This window comes from Copidosoma floridanum, unplaced genomic scaffold (assembly GCF_036245765.1).
Source record: "Copidosoma floridanum isolate Cflo_tuat_1 unplaced genomic scaffold, Cflo_Japanese_pri ptg000006l, whole genome shotgun sequence".
NCBI lineage: Eukaryota > Metazoa > Arthropoda > Insecta > Hymenoptera > Encyrtidae > Copidosoma > Copidosoma floridanum.
This window is the reverse complement of record NW_028321883.1, coordinates 25,487,219-25,507,557: the sequence shown is the minus strand read 5'-3', so window position 1 is coordinate 25,507,557 and position 20,339 is coordinate 25,487,219. Positions and strand designations below refer to the sequence as shown.

General features: G+C 44.7%; 1 protein-coding gene across 1 annotated transcript in view; it reads left to right on the top strand.

The window, feature by feature from the left end:
* The window catches only part of LOC111643886 (uncharacterized), a 146,061-nt gene extending 125,968 nt beyond the window's left edge, over window positions 1-20,093 (top strand). Inside the window, exons 8-9 of the mRNA XM_089598831.1 lie at window positions 19,135-19,146; window positions 20,025-20,093. Coding sequence (XP_089454957.1) covers window positions 19,135-19,146; window positions 20,025-20,093 — 81 coding nt within the window. The remainder of the gene's footprint in view (window positions 1-19,134; window positions 19,147-20,024) is intronic.
* Window positions 20,094-20,339: the final 246 nt, after the last annotated feature.

The following is a 20,339-nucleotide window of genomic DNA, read 5'->3' as shown; positions in this document are numbered from 1 at the left end:
ACGGGCTTGTGACGCATGACAAACTACCGATCGGGAATGGGTGGACGTGTACTCGCCTTCTCTTGCTCCGTGTACTTATATTTGCGCTTAGCCGAGCACCTCCACTGCAGCCTCCGTTTTTTGGCTACTCGAGCCCGTTCTTGGACGCGTTTCCGCGATTTTAGACTTGCGCTAGTTGTAACATATAAACTATAGAGTACCGTGCAATGCTACGCGACGCTTTGGATGAAAACGTATGGTTGAAGATTTTTAAAAATTGTATAGAAATGTACATTGGTTGCGTAGTACACGATTTGGCTTCAGTTCTTTCTCAGAAGCAGATAAATTTTGGAATCCATTAAGTAGGTTTTAAAGAGTCCAACTCGACCCTTCAAGTATCAACAAGTAAAGATGAAAAAAAAAAAAAAGAAAAAAAATTCCTATGTCAAACAGCGTCGGTTAACTTTAAGCTCCGTCGAGCGAGCAGTGCAACGATTTCACGACCAATTACGGCAGCACGCGGCGAAGCGCGAATAAACTCATCTGCTCGCGTCTTTCGCCCTTCCCTCTTACATAGTAATCTCTTCGCAATAACGAGCCAAAGGAGAGCAAGTATAAGTGCCGGTGCAACCCACGGGATATTTAAATAGACGCAAAGTCGGTGACAGCGTCAACGAGCCGTGCGCCGGCTGGTTAGTCTCGGCACATCAAGACTCGCCTTGGGTGTATCTTTCATCCCTCGGCATTCTCGCGCCAACGCTTTGGCACCTCGTGGTCGTGATTTACGCTCGCGGATTCCAGGGTCCGACGGGATAATTGCGCGTACCCCCGGTGCACCCTCACCCCGGACTGATGAAATTTTCAATAACACAAAGCTGCTGCTCTCGCAAACGTGTCCACACCCCCTTCCTCGATTTTCACCCATGGGAAAAGAAATGAAAATCCAATAAGACGTCGACTTCGGCTCCTGATTTATACCTCATATGCCCGAGCATTATCAGCAGTGGTAGCGCACCCCCACACATATGTATATATATATACATAAATTATTCAAAGCTCCCCTCAAACAAAGTAGCGCAGTCGAGGCACATAAATTCCAAGAGGAGCATGGCCCATCTCCTTGGACTTTACGACGCGCGCGAAACGCAAACTCGCGCGGAACCCATTCTTTTCTATATATATATATATATATTCCGTTCTTGAAGTAAAAAAAAGAGGGAGAAGAGGCTCAACGCACGACAACGCCGGCAAAACATCAAACTCCAAAGGCGCACTTGAGCGCTGTGTACATATATATACCCAAGTATGGTATGTATAACGCATTACGATGGGCCATATATATGCTTCTTCTTATTCTTCATCTCTTGTCTCTCGAGTGGCTGTGTGTAAGCATAGTGGGCGCATATATAAGGACGTCCCGCCGAGAGAGAGAGCTCCTTACCACTCGAGGAGAGAAGGGGCCCTCGAGAGCAAGGATATCGTTCTCCACGCTCTCGTCTCTAATCCCGCGGCGTGTGCGTGTATCCTCTTCCTAAAACACACGCGGATATCGGTTTTTTTTTTTTCTTTTTTTTTTTTTTCGTCCTCCCCGCTTACCTCGAGTACTTCGACAAGCTCGTGAGTGTTTGAGTAGGAGGGAATCTCTCGGCTTATTTATGACATCTTCGTGTGAGATTTTTGTTTTTTCGTTTAATTTAATAAAGTTCAGGTCTTTTGATGCAAAGCTCTCGGGGAAAGAGCTGCCGCGAGGGGTAAAACTATGCTGGGCTGTGTACACTCGTTTATCTTGCTTGACGAGGAAAGGAGGAATTAACGAGGAATTAATAGGGCCAAATCCTAATGACAAACGACGCCTCCCCTCCTCCGTCCCTATTTGTCTAATTATTTCGCTTAATTCAGCGCGACTCTGGCTGCGAAATATCCGCACGCGATACTAATTAATGAGCAGTCCCATTAGCAGAAGAGATGCATGGAGGGGGAAGATCGTCGTAAATAAACGCGCGTTTCCGCGAACGCGGAGCAGTCGTAGTCGGAGGGACAAGGGAATTATTAATCGCCACCGGATGGCGCTTTCGCTCGCGTAGGCAGAAGGTGACTTGGCACTTTTTATTTTTTATTTTTTAATAGCGATTGATTTTTCGGACCCACGGTTCAAAGTCCCCGTAAATCACGAGAAGCGACACGATCTATTTTCTCGAGGTGCACCAGTTGTACCGACTGTTGGAACATCATCCGCGAATATTCGCCCCCGCGTGCAATTTTATTGGGCCCCGTGCGAAGGAAGTGATCGTAAAGTAGCGGGACGTCCTTCCGTTTCTTTCGTCGCGCGCTCGTGAATTTAAAAGCTCCGCGGTGGGGAAGAAACAATTACGAGACAGTAGCTTATGGGGTGACACAAAAGTCGCTGCTTGACAGCACACTGCTGGGAGACAGAGGAAACTCCGAGGCTTGTGTTTCTAAAAGTGTCGCGATACGAGCTGGGGCTTGAACAATATGGACTTTCTATTTTTATTTTGCTTGCACATAATATATGAGATTCGTCGTTGGATAGGCATGATCTTATATTAAGACGAAATAAATAAATTTTGTGCATTAATTTTATCAAGACTCGATATAAGTGGACATTCGCTCCGAGCCGTTGCAGAGGCTGCGCCCTCTGTACCAGATATTTGACACAAAAGTTCTTGTATGTAAAAAAACTCAGCTTATAGTACATACACACATGCATAGACTTCATGAGGGGATATTGGTTCTCTCTCTAGCTTGCCAATTATAAGCAGCCACATGGCCTTTGTTTACATGCAAGAAATTTCGTCAAAAATATAATAGAGACGGCGCAGCCTGCAGTGCATCGGCTCGGAGCAATCGAATAATTTAAGTACACCTTTACGAGACGCGCGACGAGAAAACAAATGCCTCGTTCAGTCACGAATTAGTCTCCGAGCCGATAAATTTCGCTCGGGCACTTGACCCTAATCCAAAGTTAACCATTGATAATTGCCACCGTCGCTACTCCCCTCCCGGCATCCGAAGAAGAAATTTATGTCTCCCTCGCGCGCCCACTCCTGATCTCGAGCCAATAAAATTTCCAAGGCACCGAAATAATTTTCTCCCTCCTCGAGATGTCATTTTAAGGCGAACGTGCTTTGCTGCATTGAAAAAAGTAGGATTTTTTTCCCCCCCAAGTGTTTGTGCGTCCCTACGTACTGGCACCGTCTCACTAACTTACAGTAAAAACACGTATCACCGGTACGGCTGACTGTGACTGACGGGACGAGTGTCCATTACCCTGTAGGCGAACGGAAGTATATAAAAAAGCGCGGAAATCTCCGAGCGGCTTGTTTTTTTTTTTTTTTTTTTTTTTTTTTTTTTTGGTACTTGAATATCGTGAAAAGAAAAAAAGGCCGGTACCCGCAAGAGTCTCAAAACCCATTTCATCCCCGATGGCTCACCCCAAAAGTGAGTCTCGATAGACTCCGGAGTCAAAGTAGCGGTGGTCCATCGTTCGGGAGGCAAATCAGAGCGCAAACCAAGCGCGTGCCGCACAACAGCCCACTCGTGCACGCATTTGGGGGACGAAAAAAGAAACAAGAAAAAAAAAAACGACTACGAGGAGGAGGAGTGGCGGTGGTAAACGCAGAATAGAGACGTGCGCATCGGCTGTTTATCCGACGGCGGTGGTGCCTTTCCCTCCTCCCTGCGTCCTCAGCTGGCACGTTCCATCACTCGCACGCAAATAACTCACTTCCATCCCTCCTCCCCCTTCTCCTTACGTACACGCGTGTATACCTATACCCAAGCGATGGAGAGATGCTGAGTAATTTATACGCGCGCTAGAGAGTCTACTTGGCAGGTCCCCGTGATCCCCCCCCCTCCACCCCTGTACACATAGGAGTGCCACCGTCGCTGCATCACAGCTAGGGCGGGAGAGAGCTTTTATGCCCATCATCCGCTGTGCTTTTGTGTTTGCCAACCAGCGCAATTTATGCGATATCAACACGAGGTGATCTTTCGATGGAGCTGTAAAACTTGCTTTACGAGCTTGCATGATTCCTGTCCATTCTCGTCACCGATATATCCATACACGTGATGGGTTTTATTTGTTCACCCGACCATTGCAATCGTCGTAAAATCCTTCGCAGGTGTTGTTTACATGCTGCGATGGTTTTTCGTCAATTTCGATCGATGGGCAAAAAACTTTGGCGAATCGGAGGATGGATTCGCCTCGGTCTGCACTCGGGCGTGTATCGCGACGCAAAAGAAGAAAAAAGGGCGCGCCGAGCCGTATCCAGAATTAACTGGTGCATCGTGTCGTCTCGGAGCGCGAAGTAAGGCTCGTGTAGCCGAGAGCGGATGGCACGAAAGGGACTAATTGCTACCAGAAGTTCCTATTATAATGTTGCGCCGCTCTTTTTTTTTTTTCCCTACCCTTCCCTTTCCATCGATCACTCTAACCGAGAGCTCCGTGTTTTGGGACCCCTTTCTCGTTGACTAGCGGGTTTTAAATTAACTCGATGAGCCAGAAATGACGATTTTTCCTCGCCCTCCGGTGTAGGTTTCGGTGATTAGCTCCTAATAGAAAAACAGTGTCCGAAGACGGGCAATCCTCCCGATACTCGAATCCGTCAACCTTCATCAGCGTCCTGTATGTGTACATGACTCTTCCACTTCACTCCCGGAAAATTTTAACTCCTGGGGTGGCCTCGGCTCGTCACTAGCGCGCGACGTTGACGATTGTCGCGCAGCTGAGGCAACTCTCACACTCGATAGAAAACATCGGTATCGGAGATGGAAAAATATACGTGTAGAGATGCGCGAGGAGTGTGCACGTGTCTTCGCTTGTCTGTCTATTATTATACCGCTGTATACGTACATCACGCGTATACTTTTTTTTTCGGATAAGATTGCCGAGGCTTGATAGCGAGAAGATAAAAATTCTTGCTAGAGAACCAGTTGCTGCCTTTTTTTTCTCCCACCATCGATCACTCGACACTGGTGTACAGGAACCATCCATTAAAAAAGCACATTCTTTGTCCCCTTCTAAATTAAAAAAAAAAAAATGAGGAAAAAAAAAAGCATCAGACAAGAGCACGAGAGAACAGCGTCTACAAATTTATTCCCTCGTATACCCTCGGCTCGTGCATCAGACGCGCACTCGAACCAAAACAAGAAGCGGAAGAAGAGCAAGTTCGCATGTCGTAAATAACGAGCCGCGCTCTCTGGGCCGAATTTTCGTCGTTTTTCCCCCTCTACCCCCCTCTTTCGACAATTAGACGCGTGTTCCGCGAACTTTCCGTAAGTACGTATAATGGAGCCCGGGGAAGGAGGAGGCCCGTCTCTCCGAAAGTGGAAAGGGCGATTAGCGCGATGCCGATGTCAAAACATCCACGAGGCGATTCATCCCCTTCGCGCGAGCTGCGTGTCGTTCCCTCGGTTTTTTTTTTTTTTTTTTTTTTTTTTTTTTTTTTTTTTTTTTTTTTTTCGTGACAGGCACGGCTGCACGCTTCGGTACGGTTGGCCACAGAGAGAGAGAGAGAAGACGAAGTGCAGCGGCTGCAGTCCATCATTCCCGGCCCCAGCGAAGGACACATATAGCGTCGAGCCGCGCGGAGTAATAATATATCGGTTGGGAAGTGTCGTTTATTTAATAGAGGGATCGGAGGGACGGCGTATTAGTACGCTGTACACGGTTTAATTGACACGTGGAGATTTCACTGCATATATATATGCATCAAATGAACGCTTCGAGCATTTTCGGATGGAAAATCACCTTTGCTTTTAGAAATTTTTTATAAGAGTCGCGGTGGGTATGAGAATCGTCTGAAAATTTCACTTCATCCGGAGGATGCAAATAAAACGTGAATTTTTTTATTCCAAAAGAGATGGTTCCTCCTCTCACCAGATCAAAATCGGTTGAAAGTGTAAAACCGTCATTATAGCCGCACGGAAAAATCAGCCTGTATGTATAGAGAGAGCGCATTCCAGAGGGCACTGCACTCATATATTATATCCCCGAGGGTCCCCTTTGCTTCCCCCGTATAAATATACGGCGGTCGTAATAACAAGAGAGACCGCCGCGAGCAAATAAAGGACAAAGAGAGGAGCATCAGACAGAGACGTCGTCTTCCGTATATCGGCCGGTGAGAGGTGCTCTCCCTCTCGCATGTACACATATAGGTGCACTTGAGATTTTTTACCGAAGCGCCCTCGTTTTTTGCAACCATCGTCACGTGAGGTCCGCCGATGTCGGGCTCTCTTTCTTTGGATCGAGCATCGGACGTATACGGTCGCAAGGACGCCGCCGTTGTCGCCAGTAGGGGGACGGGGTATATACCGTGTAAGCTCACATACGCCGATGAGGGATGGAATATGAGAGAAAAAGAGGAGGACGTATTATATACACGTGTGTCGCCGTGTGCAACTCTCTCGTGGTCACGATCGCCCCCCCCCTCCTCCTCTCCTGCAGTGACCTCATCTCTGTTGACCCGATGCTGTGGTATAGATCGACACCATGATTTCAACCCTATTGACAGATTTTTATTTCACAACAAAAACGCACGGGGTTTTGTAAATTGGAGGAGAACCGTACATGAATTAAAGAAAGTCCACGAGATAAAAAAAAAAAAGGCAGTTTCATCGAGCAATGAAACGGGTAGGTGGTAAGAGGGGAAAAAAAAAAAAAAAAAAAAAAAAAAAAAAGTCCGGAAACGGCGACCATAATTCGGATCGCGATGCCTCGCGTCGTTGCAGGCCGGGAGAAAAACGGGCCGTGGGTATACGAACGACGTGGCGGAAGAAAGAGGATGAGGACAAGATTTATGCGGCTCCTGATTGAATCGTTCTCGCCCGATCGGCCCTTCGCACGCGGGGGGAGAAATGTATTTTTATTTTTTCCCTTTTTTGTTCGTCATAACCGCAGAGACATATCATCGCGCGATACTCCCAGCAGTCGCGTACACGTATATAATACGTGTTTTCAAAAGCAGCGGCGTACCGTGTAGTGGTAGCTTGAGGAGGGTGGAAATAAATATGCACGCCGGTCGGCGGGAGAGCTCGTGCAGGGTGAATCATCGATAAGTACAAATGCGTAAAACACGCGCGCCTTTGCCTCCTCCTCTCCATTTTCGTGCAGCATCGTCTCTTTGCTCGTTTGCACGTGTATATATACCCGAGGTATAAGTAGGTACACACGCGGCTCAGATATTTATCTCGATCGCGGAATCGCGCTTCGAGTCGAGCTGCAAACGACCCGTCTCGCGCTCGCCATAAATATATATAACCTTGACCGACGGTATGCATCACCGGACCGTTGATTGTTCATTTTTTTTCTTCTTCTCTTTTACAATTATTATACACGCTTTCGTCATCTTTCGACCCGGCGAAATAGTATCGTCTCTGATTCCTAATTAATCCGTGGCTACGAGAGTTTGCTAATATCCACCCTCCCAAAGTCAACGGGTCCTCCTGGATGGCCTCGGGCAGGACGCCGCCCGCTACCTGCACTTGTTTAATAACTCCCATACCCTGGTAACGTCGATAATCAACTTACCTACCTTGTATTAATATAGAGAGAGAGCAAGAAATTTTCCCTCGTCCCGGGTTGTGTGTAAGCTCTCGGTAGCGCGTCCCGTGTAGCTCGAGGCGGCCGGCGTCGACTGTAATGGCTCGAGAGGCTTGGCTGCGCCCTCGGGCGTGTATGCGTGTGCACCGAAAAAACGAGGCACAAGAGCGCGCCTCATTATTTCGAGCTAATTGGCGGTTCCTGTGCAGCTCCCGAGTAGGTATATGTGTATACCCTGCGCGGAGAACCGGTGCCCCCGAGCCTTCGGTATTATAGATTTTCTCTTTTGGCGTTGTTTTACTCTCGAGGGTTCAATGTGGAGCATCGAGAGTCTGTTGCGACGAAAGGGCCGATTATCTCTCTGAGGGTTTTATCAAACCTATGCGTTGGATTTTCATTTTTTCTTTTTTTCTTTCTTTACCCCCAACGGAAAACAAAATACGTGTCGTATACAAATACGTGACGTATATATAGTATCGTCAAAGCGCGACATTCCTTACCGCGTATACCGTGACGATTAAGTTTCGAGCCGAGGAATGAAAACTCGGCAAGTGTACACCTTACAATTGTGGTAATAAACGCACCGCGAGTGGGTCGGGAGAACGCGTGATAAGTATCGCGACACGTGTCCGCTTAACTGCTGCAATCAATACGTGCGGAGGTGAGCGTCGTTCTCTCTTTATTCTCGGGTGCGCATCCCTTGTGCGAGTGTATGTTGTACATGACGCGAGATCGGGCTAGCGAGATGTTCATTGTATTTTATTGCTCGATTCCCGATTAAAATCAAAATTTCCATTTTCAATTAAAATATAATAATAAAATAAATAAGTACATACGTGCACAATCAATCAACGAAATTAAGTTGCCACTCTTTTTCGTCAGCAGGTATAGGTGTGTGTATAATATATAGACTCGCAGGTGCACTGCTGCAGAGGAGGCAGCGGTATTATGCCTTTGTGCAGCGTGTGGCGCCTGTACGGCGGATGGTTGGGCTCTCACGTGATAATTGTCCGTGTATATAATAAACGTACACTCAAGTTGTAGCGCAGCAAGTGCACAAATAACATACCTGTGTGCTACTTACCTGCTCGTTTGATACACTTGCGTTCAGGGCCAAAAAAGTGCTCTCGTCACTGAGGAAGCAAATCGTCAAGTGAAGCGACTAATTCCGAGGGAATAGATTCGACAAATGAATTAATTCGCCGAGACTTTCATTTAGCGAGCGTATATATATATATGTATATGTGTGGGGGGTAGGGGGGAAAATAAATCACGGCAAAAGGAGGCGCACGCGAAAACGGGCCAGAGTCCCGTGCAATTTGACAAACGCAGGGTGGTATTAAGGAGATCCAAGGGAGGGGGAGCCGGGGATAAAGAAGGAGGAAGAAGAAACGGGAGAGAAACAAAGAGCGCCTCGGCTCGTGTATGTATACATATATAGGTGACAAGTGAAAAGGGCCTGCGCGGGGGGAGCTAATAAATCAGCGCTTCACGCTCTATTTTAAGAGGAAAATAAGGAGCGGGAAGGTGGGGGGCGAAGGGACGAGAAAGAGCCCTTTCAGTTTCAGCGCCGGCTCTCATTCATAATGGACTCCCTTTCGTCTTCTCTCTCTCTCTCGAATGGCATTTTGGGCTGCTATCACCGCTATGAAAATCTTATCTTTACACAAAACTATATAATGGTACTTTAAAGTTACCGTGGATCCAGTATAATATATGGACTACTTTGAAAGTTCATTGTGGACAGCGATAAACATTCGGTGAAACTTAATTTTCTCATTGGGAATGATAAAAAATTGATTTGCAATGTTGTACAAGTCATCGATCTTTATGATAAAAAATTGTCTACCCGAGCTTTTCTGGTATTGTGTGCATGCCAATATGTGAAGGATTTCGAGTTTTAGTAGTGAAAAACCAGAGAAAATGAAAAATTGACTTGAAAAATAAAAAACAATAACCTCCAACTAGAGATAATAATATATGGTTTAAAAAAAGGTGACACAGTTGTCGGAATAGCTCCCAACTTGTAAACTTGATTTTTCACGCCAAAACATTGGGTCTGGTGCGGCACATCCAATTAATCACGCGGGGCTATTCAATAAACCCGTGCAGATATCCTAGACCGTACACGATAATAGAGCCTAGCGCGTTAACACTGAAAATATCTCCGTTCGCGTGCACACACTGCGGACGAAAAGAGACATACCCGGACCCACACGCATGAGTCATTGAATGGCTGCTGGAGGCAGGGTAAAAGGGCTAGAGCAACGAGATAGAGTAGGTGGTACCCTCCCGCGGCTCTCTATCAGCTGGGACGGACAGCCCGGCTAACAAATGAGCCCCTCTCCCCGTCGCATAAATGCATAATAGCTGCCAGACCTTTCGTATTATACACACACACGTGTACATAATACCATTACCATATTTACGAGGTGCGAGCAGCTAAACTCTTTCCGTCTCGTTATTGTTATCATTGGCTCTTTTGTTGTTTTCGCCGCTGGCGAGATTTTTAGGTCAAAGAGATTGCGATTTGCTCTTTTGGACGAAAAGTGATCTTGGAATCTTTTCTCCATCCAAGCCGATACAATTGCAAGAAAGTTCATTTTTTTGGGCAAAGTCAATTAGTCGACACCTTCGAGTCTTTTTCTTATTTGTTTGGTGATTGTATTGCTAATAACATGTTGATTATAACAACTTGACTATTGCCTCTTCCAAATGAAACAAATTGTCAAGAAGTGCCCAAAACTTTCATTTAAGAAAAAAACCTCGAGGTCATAGAGAAAGGTCGTTTTTTAGACGTAACGTGTTCAAATTTCAGTTTGACAATGAGGGCAGTTTAAGCTACACACACATATAAATAAATATCAAATGAATTTTATTCATACGCACAACATAATGCGGGTAAAAAAAAATTCGTGCGCGTAATTAAAGGCAGCACCAAGTAAATCAAGCTCGCAAAAGAGGAGAGGGAAAAAAAAAACATTGGCCATTAATTAGAAAGGGGAGTGCGGACGGATGCCGATCCTAAAAAAGTCGCCGGAGGAATTCTGTCGCTCCTCGCGGCCGCAAAAAAAAACACACTCTCGCGAATCAACACGTCCGAGGGCTCACTCCTGCCATAACAATATCCTACCACCGTTAAGTATAGATACAATGAAAAAAAAAAAAAAAATCTTTTATCTTCAATAAGCGGGATATCCCCGAAAATTAATACAAAAATGCACCTGCCGTACGAGCTTTCGCGACGGTGTACATCGGCTCAGCCGGAGGCCCGGCACATCACGCCGACCGACAGATACTCCCGGAGAATAATCTCCTCCCCTCCTCACTCGTATGCGTCGCGACCATAATTTGAAATAATTTATAAATCCCATTCAATTCAAATTACGGCTCCACTCTGTCGGATGAATAAAAGATGTATACCCGTGAGGGAGGGGAATGAAGGAGGGGGAGCTCCTCGGCCGGTGCAAAAGTGCATCTATATATACACTCACTTACAGTAGGGGATAGGTTAGGTGACGCGGAGAGAGCACAGAAAGAATGCGCTCCATTATACGTGCTCGTACTTTTTTTTTTTTTTTTTTTTGCGCCCCCTCTCGATCCTGTTCTACTTGCTGGCTTTTCCACATTTTCCGCCGCGTACGTACACCTCCGGGTACTCTCGGCGCTTCTGCTCTCTTTTGCCATCCATTAATAACGCTGTTGCGACAGACATATTTTTTTTTTTTACAATTTACAGGGTGCAAAAAAAAAAAAATAGAGATGATGCATAAAACAAACAGCTCCGACGGCATATACGTACGTGTAGGTGTATGCGCGAAAGAGTGCTTAAAACGTTCAGAATCATTTAATTTATCGCACTCGAGGTAAAGCTGGTTCTCGCCATTACACAGTCATAAATCTCGATCTTACGCTCGAAAAGCAGCGCGAGCTCGAGGAGTTTGTGGTAAATAAACGGCCCAACAGCAACAATAACAGCAATCATACCGCTCGGGCTTGATTAAGTGTGACTCCAGCTCTGCCGGCCATCATATTTTACTTAGGCGAAATAGAAAAAAAAAGATCTAGTTCCGTTTTGCACGGTAAACCCTACCATGTGGGCTCTCGACGTCATCTGTATAACAGAGTTGAAAAAGCAGTGAAAAAAAAAAAAAAAAAAAGTTTCGTCACACTATGGTACTTGAAATTAATCGACTCACTGCAGAAACAATGTTAAGAGGCTTGTTCTCGATTTAAATAATCAATCACGAGAATTGTGCAACACGAAAGAGCCGCGGAGGGAAAGTAAAAAAAAACTTTGTACAAAAAAAAAAAAAAAAAAGAATGAGCCTCAAAGGACAAAGTATGTGTACGGCGCCCCAGTGGTGTTGCAGCAAAACCAAGGGAGCCAAATGCGCTCAGTATACGCAGCAAACAACAATCAGAGTCAAAGCGATTGTCAGTCGGACGGACTTAAAAATCAGCCTCGGCTCGACTGTATCAATTCGGGGCGGAAAGAGACGTATCGTATATACACCGAACGGGGGGAGAGGGGGGGGGCGCCATACAGCGGGAAAAGAGCATTATAAAGCATTACAACGAGTGCTGTTAACGTCCGTGTCCAATCCCGTGCAGTAGTCTGGCCCACCGTCCCCCTCGCGAAATAAAATACAAAATAGCCGACCTCGGGGGGGTAAAGCCCGCGACTGTCACATCCATTTGCCCGGGCCCGATCCCATATATATACACTTGTCGGTCTCGCTCGGGAAAAATCACGCGAAAGCCGGCTGAAACGCTTTACACGCGCTGCACCGCAGTTTCCGGGCCCTGTACGAATGAGCCGTAAAATTTGTACTCGACCAAATAGAATGAAATAAAATAAAAGGCGCAGGCGTTTTATTTTATTTCACGGGACCCTTTTTTTTTTTTTTTTTCTTTTTTTTTGTTACACTCGGAGAAGCGCTTTGTTTCGTTCGCTTGATTGATGGAAAATAATAGTCCGCGTTTACACCGACCCGGGCCCATCAGGAGCAAATTGCACGCAGGTATGAGAGACGATGCGGGCCCGAGCGCCGGGGGATAAATCAGCGGGGCCTTATCTCGGCGGCAATTAAAGTACACGCTGACCCATAAATACGATGGTGTTGCAAGCGAATATTATGAAATCACTTGTACTTCTTTCGCCCTCGTTTTTGGGGTATTTCGAAATTTATAGCATTATATGTTGGAGGGAATCGAAAAACCGTACATGATAGAACTGTCTGCGTGAAATCGAGGGGTCGTACGATAACAATAAAAAAAAAGGAAGAAAAAAACCCGAGCTTTCAATCCGATAGAGATTCCCGGATACGCGACCTGGTGAGCGTAAAAAACGATTCGCGCCGAAAAAAACGGTGGTAGTAACCATAAGTTCTCACTGAACGGTCGGCGATACAACGGTGGGGCGCTTAATTATGAGCCGGAATACGGAGGAGGTGGCGACTCGTGAAAAAGAGGGACGTCATTTGTCAGGGGCTGTCGCGCTACGCGAGAGAGGCAGCGGAGCAGTCCATCGAGGTTGGGTCTATGTCGGACTCTTTGGCCAGTTTCTGGAATTTACGATTCGATAGAAGGGATGTTGGCTGGGCTTTGATTTTAAATTCTAAAAATATGTCGTTAGGATTAATTCGTGTGCCATAGTTGATACATATTTCCATCCAATCCTACACACCCCTAAAACATTTACGAAAAGTTACACGTAGTAGTAATACTTATAACATTAAATGACAGTCAGCAGCGTAATACATTGTTTTTGGATGCAGGTGAAGCTGGTAATAATTAGCTTTATTTGAAGAAAAAAAAAAATTCCAATTCTATAATTCTTAAGAAATGGTTATAATACAAACTGTAGTAGATACAGTGTAGTAATGAAAAACCCACCACTGATTTAAAGTTGATATTTATCAATTAAAATCAAACCATAGTAGGTCATTGTATTGCAAGTGAAAATTTAATTGGCTGATAAAATAACCATTAAGTTACTTTAATAAATTAAAAAATTTTATGTAAACAGATGCACTATATATTATGACTCAATTCCCTATGCGGTAAAGTTATATCTATAGCAATGAATTAAAAATTATTGATAAAAAAATGATACTATTGTTTTTATTTGTCATGAATGTATTGGTTCTCACTAGATGATATATTAAATCTTTATTTATTGTTTTAGTATTTTAGTATTTGCGCAAATAAACAAACGAGGCATTCGCAAACAGACCTTTCTATAATATAATTATTTTTTATAATATAAGGTATTAAACACGTATCTGCTGATGTTGAAGTTGACTTAATAAAAATTCTATCAAAATTCATCCCACAAAAAAAAAAAAAAAAAAAAAAGTCGTAAGCTCCGAGTGGTAGATTAGTTCTTTTCAAATCACTTGTATCACCGATCGCCTAAATCAAAGTAACAGTATCCTTAAAGCACTGCGCAAGTGTGACACTCCATTCAATCGCCGCCTTGTATCCCTCGCAATTCGCTCTCTCCCTAAAATATTCTTCTCCCGCCCGATCCCACAATTCTTTCGCGCTCCCGAAGAGCAAATTTCGCACTACACACCCCATCGACTCCCCCCTTTATATTTATCTCTATCTCAGGCTCGATTTTCTCCACAACACCCCACCTCTGTATACGCTAAACCTAATCGGGCGCCTGCACACACCACCCCTCCCCCCCGCCCTACCCCACCGAGCTCGAGCTCATTTAATTACAACAAACAATTTATTAGGTCCATCCGGGGTGTGTAATACACGCCCACCAAAGCGCGCGCCAACTGCGCTCCTATCCGCGCCCAAGGATCTACATATGCGCGTGTACGAGGAAGGGTGGACGCAATTCCGGCGCTGCTACCACCGGAGCGCCGCCGCGAATTTGCGATGCGATTTTCGAATAGAGCGACGATGATTCCGCGCTTTCGGCCTAATAGCCGCACACGCGTGGAGCCGCATCTGTCGCATATATACGTACGAGCGCGCTTCTGGCCGTTATGGCTGATGACGCAGTGGATGAGTGGAAAAAAAAAAACACCGGCGCTATACCCTCCCATGTCCGAATGATGATTCGACGATGCGCCAAAAGGGAGGGACCGGCCATTTCGCTTTTTTTTTGGTTGACTGTTTGGACGGATGATGGCTTTTTTAGGGTGCGCTCGAGGGAGGCCTCCTCTTTTTTTTTTTTTTTCGCTTTTTTCTGGAGATCGCGCGCCGAGGAGGTAATTTATTATCGCCTCCTTTTTTTTTTCGGAGGGTAGAGTGGCTTTTTTTTTCCCCGATGAGAGAGAGATTGGAAGCGGTGCTTTTCGTTTATTGATTAAAAGGAATATATGGTCGTTTTTGCGGCTAGTGCATAGGGAGGTGGCTCTATTCTAGAACGGACTCCAGCTTGATGGATGAAGTCGGTGTCCCCGACTCGTGTACGAAACAAAAAAAAAACAAATGGAGGGGCAGGGCAGCTACTTTGGGCATACATATATACACAGCATAAACAATTCCGCGTATGCGGTAACGAGCCCCCCCGGTGCAGGTGTAGAGAGACATTCCCTTTGTTTTCCGTAAAACAGTGCAAGAGAGAGGAAGAGAAGGAATCCACCGGAGGTGGAAAAATTCTCAACGAGTCGTGCGCGCGATTTCCTCGCTTTTTTATACAATCGTATCCGAACGCACGGGAAATTACAATTTATAATGTACACCCCTGTGTGGTATAGTAGGCCCGCTCGTCTTTTCTCATGCGGAGCTGACAAGCGGGCGCGTACGTGTATATATTATAATATGGTACACGTCACTTGATCCAAAAATGCAAATCCATTGCGAGGGAGAAGAATAAGTAGGTATACGATACGCACGTACGGCCTTTTTTTTTTTTTTTTTATTTCAATGCCCCGTTTTTCCCTCTTTCCTCGTTCGGCGTATATAAGATATTGCTTCGCACGTCTTGCTCGGCCGTTTCCGTCGCTTTCCCCTTTTCCCGGCACCAAGTGTGTCTAATATCGTGCAAGCGAGAGGTGTCCGTCGCGCTCACGCTGCATAATACGTTACATTAGAATATTGTATTGCGTGAGGTGTTGTTTGACGGATGATTGTTTTGATGTACGTGGACAATAATGGTAAATTTGCTTCGAAACGGAAATTCGGCAACCACACCGAATTGATGTAAAAGTGAGCTCATTTTGAGATAAGAATCTCTTAAAAACATTCCCGAGCTGAATTTCGTGGAGAAGATTCTCCGCGGCGTGTAATCGTCAATTAAAAATCCACACACGACTCGAGAGCCATTAACATAATCTAACGAGTGAGCGCATGGCAGGAGGACCGGTAGCACTTTGCAAAATCGTCGGTGTACACGATTACCGAAGCACACGAAATACATAATTCATAAACAAAGACCGAAACGCCTCGAAAATTGCCCGCCGATCATCATCATCATCCACTATATAGTGTACCGATCGAGATATGTATTGAATATCCTCTCACGATTTTGCGCGTAAACTATGTATGCTTGCATTTACAGCAGCAATCAAAGCGTGCCTTCGGGGTCGTATCGGGGTCGAGGCTTTCTTTTTCCAATAACAAAAGAAAAAAAGCATTTAATAATTTCTTACACCGTATGTATCGGTAGCCGGGAAGGATCAAAATTGCGCAGGCTGCGGTTACTCGCGCCGGAAGAAAATCCAGAACCGCGTAGCCGAGGTGCTTCCGTCGATAGACAACTACCTGCCACTATTACCGGTACACACGGCCGATTTTTACGGCTGTGCGCCAAGTTGAGTAATTGAAGCGGCGCGGAGCTATCCTTTCCCCCCCCCTACGATGGCTCCCTTTGATGTTCGATTATTATTAGTAGCAGTTACGCTATTACTTGCAGCTACCTCCGATCTACTACTTACTAACTTTTCTCTTGGAAAATGCATTTTGCGGTCCACGGGGAATCCTTGAGGAGGCTGGAGGACGCAAGGCTCGATACGCTCGATCGGACGTTAGCTAAAGACCATCATCATGATTGCTATTATGCTCGCTATAGAATATACCCGATCCATCGATCTACATTCCGATGGAAACGAAGGAAACTCCGTGGATGAAATCACGGCCTTAACCCTATTATCCTCGATCGGCATCGTATTAACAACGGGAGATTCGTTCTACTTTCTACTCCACGTGCTACCATCAAAGCGCTGCTTTCTCCTGTAGCGTTTTTTTTTTTTTTTCTCTTTTTTTTTTTTAATATCTTTATCCCAGCTGGATCATCATCGTCGGCGCGCGAGATTACCCGCGGGTAATGTTTCCTGTGTGCGCGCGCATGTGAACCACGATCGTGACAGGTCGACAGGGATTGCCGGTGCGCCATTATTTTATATGTATATTATATATATGTATATGTGTGTGTAATATTACGAGAGCGCGCATATTACGCCGCTGAGGAATGTTTAGCCGGTAAAAATTTCACGTAATTCAGGCGCTATTACGTCGCTTTTTGCTGCCGTGTACGTAACTTTGGTTTTTTTTTTTTTTTCTGTTGTTTTTCATTGTTTTTCCTTACCTCGATTAAATTAATTCGCGCGTCGCTCGTATATATAGCAGCGACGAGCGTTTTGCAATTTTTACCGTTTCGAGCTCGGTTAATGGTTCAATTAGTCTCAGGTTCGGTATTTTTTTCTATAAATTTCCCCCCGATTTCTTGATGAATCAACGATAATCCTCGCAGGTACACGCGCCTTGGATTTTTCCGGCGAAAGGGTCGCGACGCGCGTCCCAAAACCATCATGTGCTTGTATACGCTACCTCCACTTAATAGCGAGTAAACATATCATCAATACGATTATGCGATGTACACCTTGGCCGCTTTTAAAAAGAAAAAAAAAAGAAACTGATGTTTTACATGCCTTGCCGAAATTCCCGACATAGTTCGCGTGGCAGGGAAACGAGAGCGCCGAGCGATTTGCTCGAATTACGAATTATGCAAAACACGCGAAAATGGCTTTTTAAATGAAACATCTATATTTATGCCACGAGGTGTGTGTATCATGTTGTGGGCCCCGGACCGAATTAACCGTAATTTCTATTCGCGATACCGAACGACGCGCGGCCCTTGTGCTGCATAATAAAATCAACCCTCATCGTCTGCGGCCTTTTTTTCTGGACTATGTCTCTATAAACTTTGGGTAGAGATTTTTACGGGATGATGATTACGAAAAATACCACATCAGAAAATTAGGTAACAAACCAACCGGAAAATGCATTATTTCTTACGTGTGAATTTTAAGTGCTTTTAACGGGTGTTGTATGTCACTGCCTTTTATTTACTGTGGCATGAAACAAACTCTGTTTCGTGTTCGGATTACGAGTATTTTTCTTTACCAACAAGACAACGCATCAGATGATATAGGTTCATCAACTTTTTCCTTACGCAGTTAAAACACTTTGTAAAAATAATAACGCAAACTTAAATTTCTACGTAAAAAAATAAATAAATACGTTTAATGTTTTCGTTAATGTGATTTCTGAAAGACGCACGGTTAATCACACGCTGCGTAAGCACTCGTTTCCACGCAGCTGTAATTCAATTTCGCTGCGCCAAAGTCCTTTTGCTCTTCACGTGGTCCCGTGAGGATTGAAAATAAGTAAACTGTCCTGTCTTTACAAAAGTCCATTAAGGGTGGGAGAGAGAGGAAACAGCCGTTTTACGAAAAAAAAAATTGGTTAAAAGCGTGTATACTTGCGTTGAACTTCAATTTTCACAATCATCGCCGCAATTTTGCTGGATACACATCGTATTATGGCGTGCATCTTGCGAGAGAGGCTGTACTTATCACGCCGTGTAATTACATATATGTATACCCCCTGAAAATTTTCCCAAACCGAAATTAAAACGAAAAGTAATAATCTTCACTTGGTACACGAAGATCAAGAGCTCAAAGACCAAATGCACTATCGGCGCTCCACGCATGTTGTACACCAAAAAAAAAAAAAAAAAAAAAGATAAGCAACAAATTCTGCCGAGGCCCTGCGAATGAAATTACAGAGAATTAAAACGAAAAAAAAAAAGAAAAAAAAAGGCAGAAGCTGCGATCATTATGCGCGCCAACAATTTACGAAGACTTAACAACTTTGCAGGCGCTTGCCACTCGCCGACTGGCGTCACACGAACACGCCGTGTATTATTATATTGCACACATGTTTCATTGCCCCGATTCGCGACGCGCAGGTATATACATTGAAAAAAACACATGCCTTTTATACTTGTACATCAATGTAATAGGTTTGTACGTGTACAAAGTACCCGTACTTTGTAATTTCACGTGATGTGCTCGCACGCAATCCCTCGCGTCGAAAGGATGAGAGGTGGGCCTTTTAGCGCTGAAAGGAGCTACCGATGCTGCCTCTGGCTTCCCCGTCGTAATTGCCCGGAAGGTATACATCGGCTCTACCCGCTGGTTAATTGCGAAACGCCGAGGGCTCTCGGTTTAAATTTTCGTCCACTCGAGCTTTTCGTTTAATTTTTCGTTTGCCAGTATTGGCCTGTGGAAAATACTCTCGAACAAAACCGCACTAACCATTGTCTTTTTGTTTCTCTGTTTCAGGACCCGTGTTCCGTAAGTATCTCGACGTACGATTTTGCTACCAGAGCGTTTTCTCCTTCGCACCCCGTGTGTAAACTCGGACGCAAGGATTTACGCGAGTTTCAAACATGCGTGGTGTTGCAATGCCTTTCTTACGTGTTACATGTTACGTCGGCGTCTTCAAATCGACTCTTCTTCGGTGCTGCAATTATTTTTCATCGATTGATTGGACGGCGACGGTGATGATCACGATCAACTCCGATAACAGGGCGTGAGTATTCATGCTTACTTTGCATTTTAATATAAATTTTCGCAATGTAAAAAAAAAAAAAACTTTAACAGTAGCTGTGATCTCTGGTGTTTATAATCATATTTTGTAAACGACTTGATAAAGAGAGAGTTGAAATTTATCCATTTGATTATAGAGTGGGGACGCAGTAAAGTATAAGAGCGAATTTTTTTTTAAATAGCTGCCTTCAGTGGCAAGGGTCGCGATGCACTTGGCTCGTGCATCCAGGCGGCGTAAAGTATATCGTATTTTCTCCCTGCCACTCAAATAGAGCTATAAAAAGCAACTTTTTACGTACCTCCGTAACTCCGAGTATATATTATATCTTCAAGAGTGGCGACAACGGCGGTGTCGTGAGACCTTCATCGTCGCGAAAAACAAAGGCGACCACGATGTTTCGTCGCGTGCTCGCGATGTTGATTGAGTCACTCGGTTGGGTGTATTATTTTCCCTCCAACCCTCCGTACCCACCGTTTATTTAAAAATCTGCAGAACAATTAATTTCAATACCCAGTTTCCGAATCACTTTTATTTAGTTGTTACCTTGATTAACAATATATTTAACAATTTTTTTTTGTTTTGCATTATTTTTCAAAATATTAAATAAAAAGTGCAATTGCAGGGAATTTCAAGGGTAAAAGCTTCACAGGAAACTGTTACTGATTGCTCGATACTCAAACATCACAAGTGATTACATCACGCGAATTCCAAGAGAGAAAACAATCCATTAATAAAATTACACACATACTCGAGCAAAAAAAAAAACAAAAAAAAAAAAAAAAAAAAAAAAGACCGATCGGTCAAAGATCGACGACGCCGTCAAAAAGTCGCGCCCCGAGCAATCCATATCCGGAGCGCCCGCTCCCCCGCTCGCATACTTTCGAGATCTACCTCGAGAAATACCACCGTCTCTCCTCCTCGCGGGGCTTTAATCATT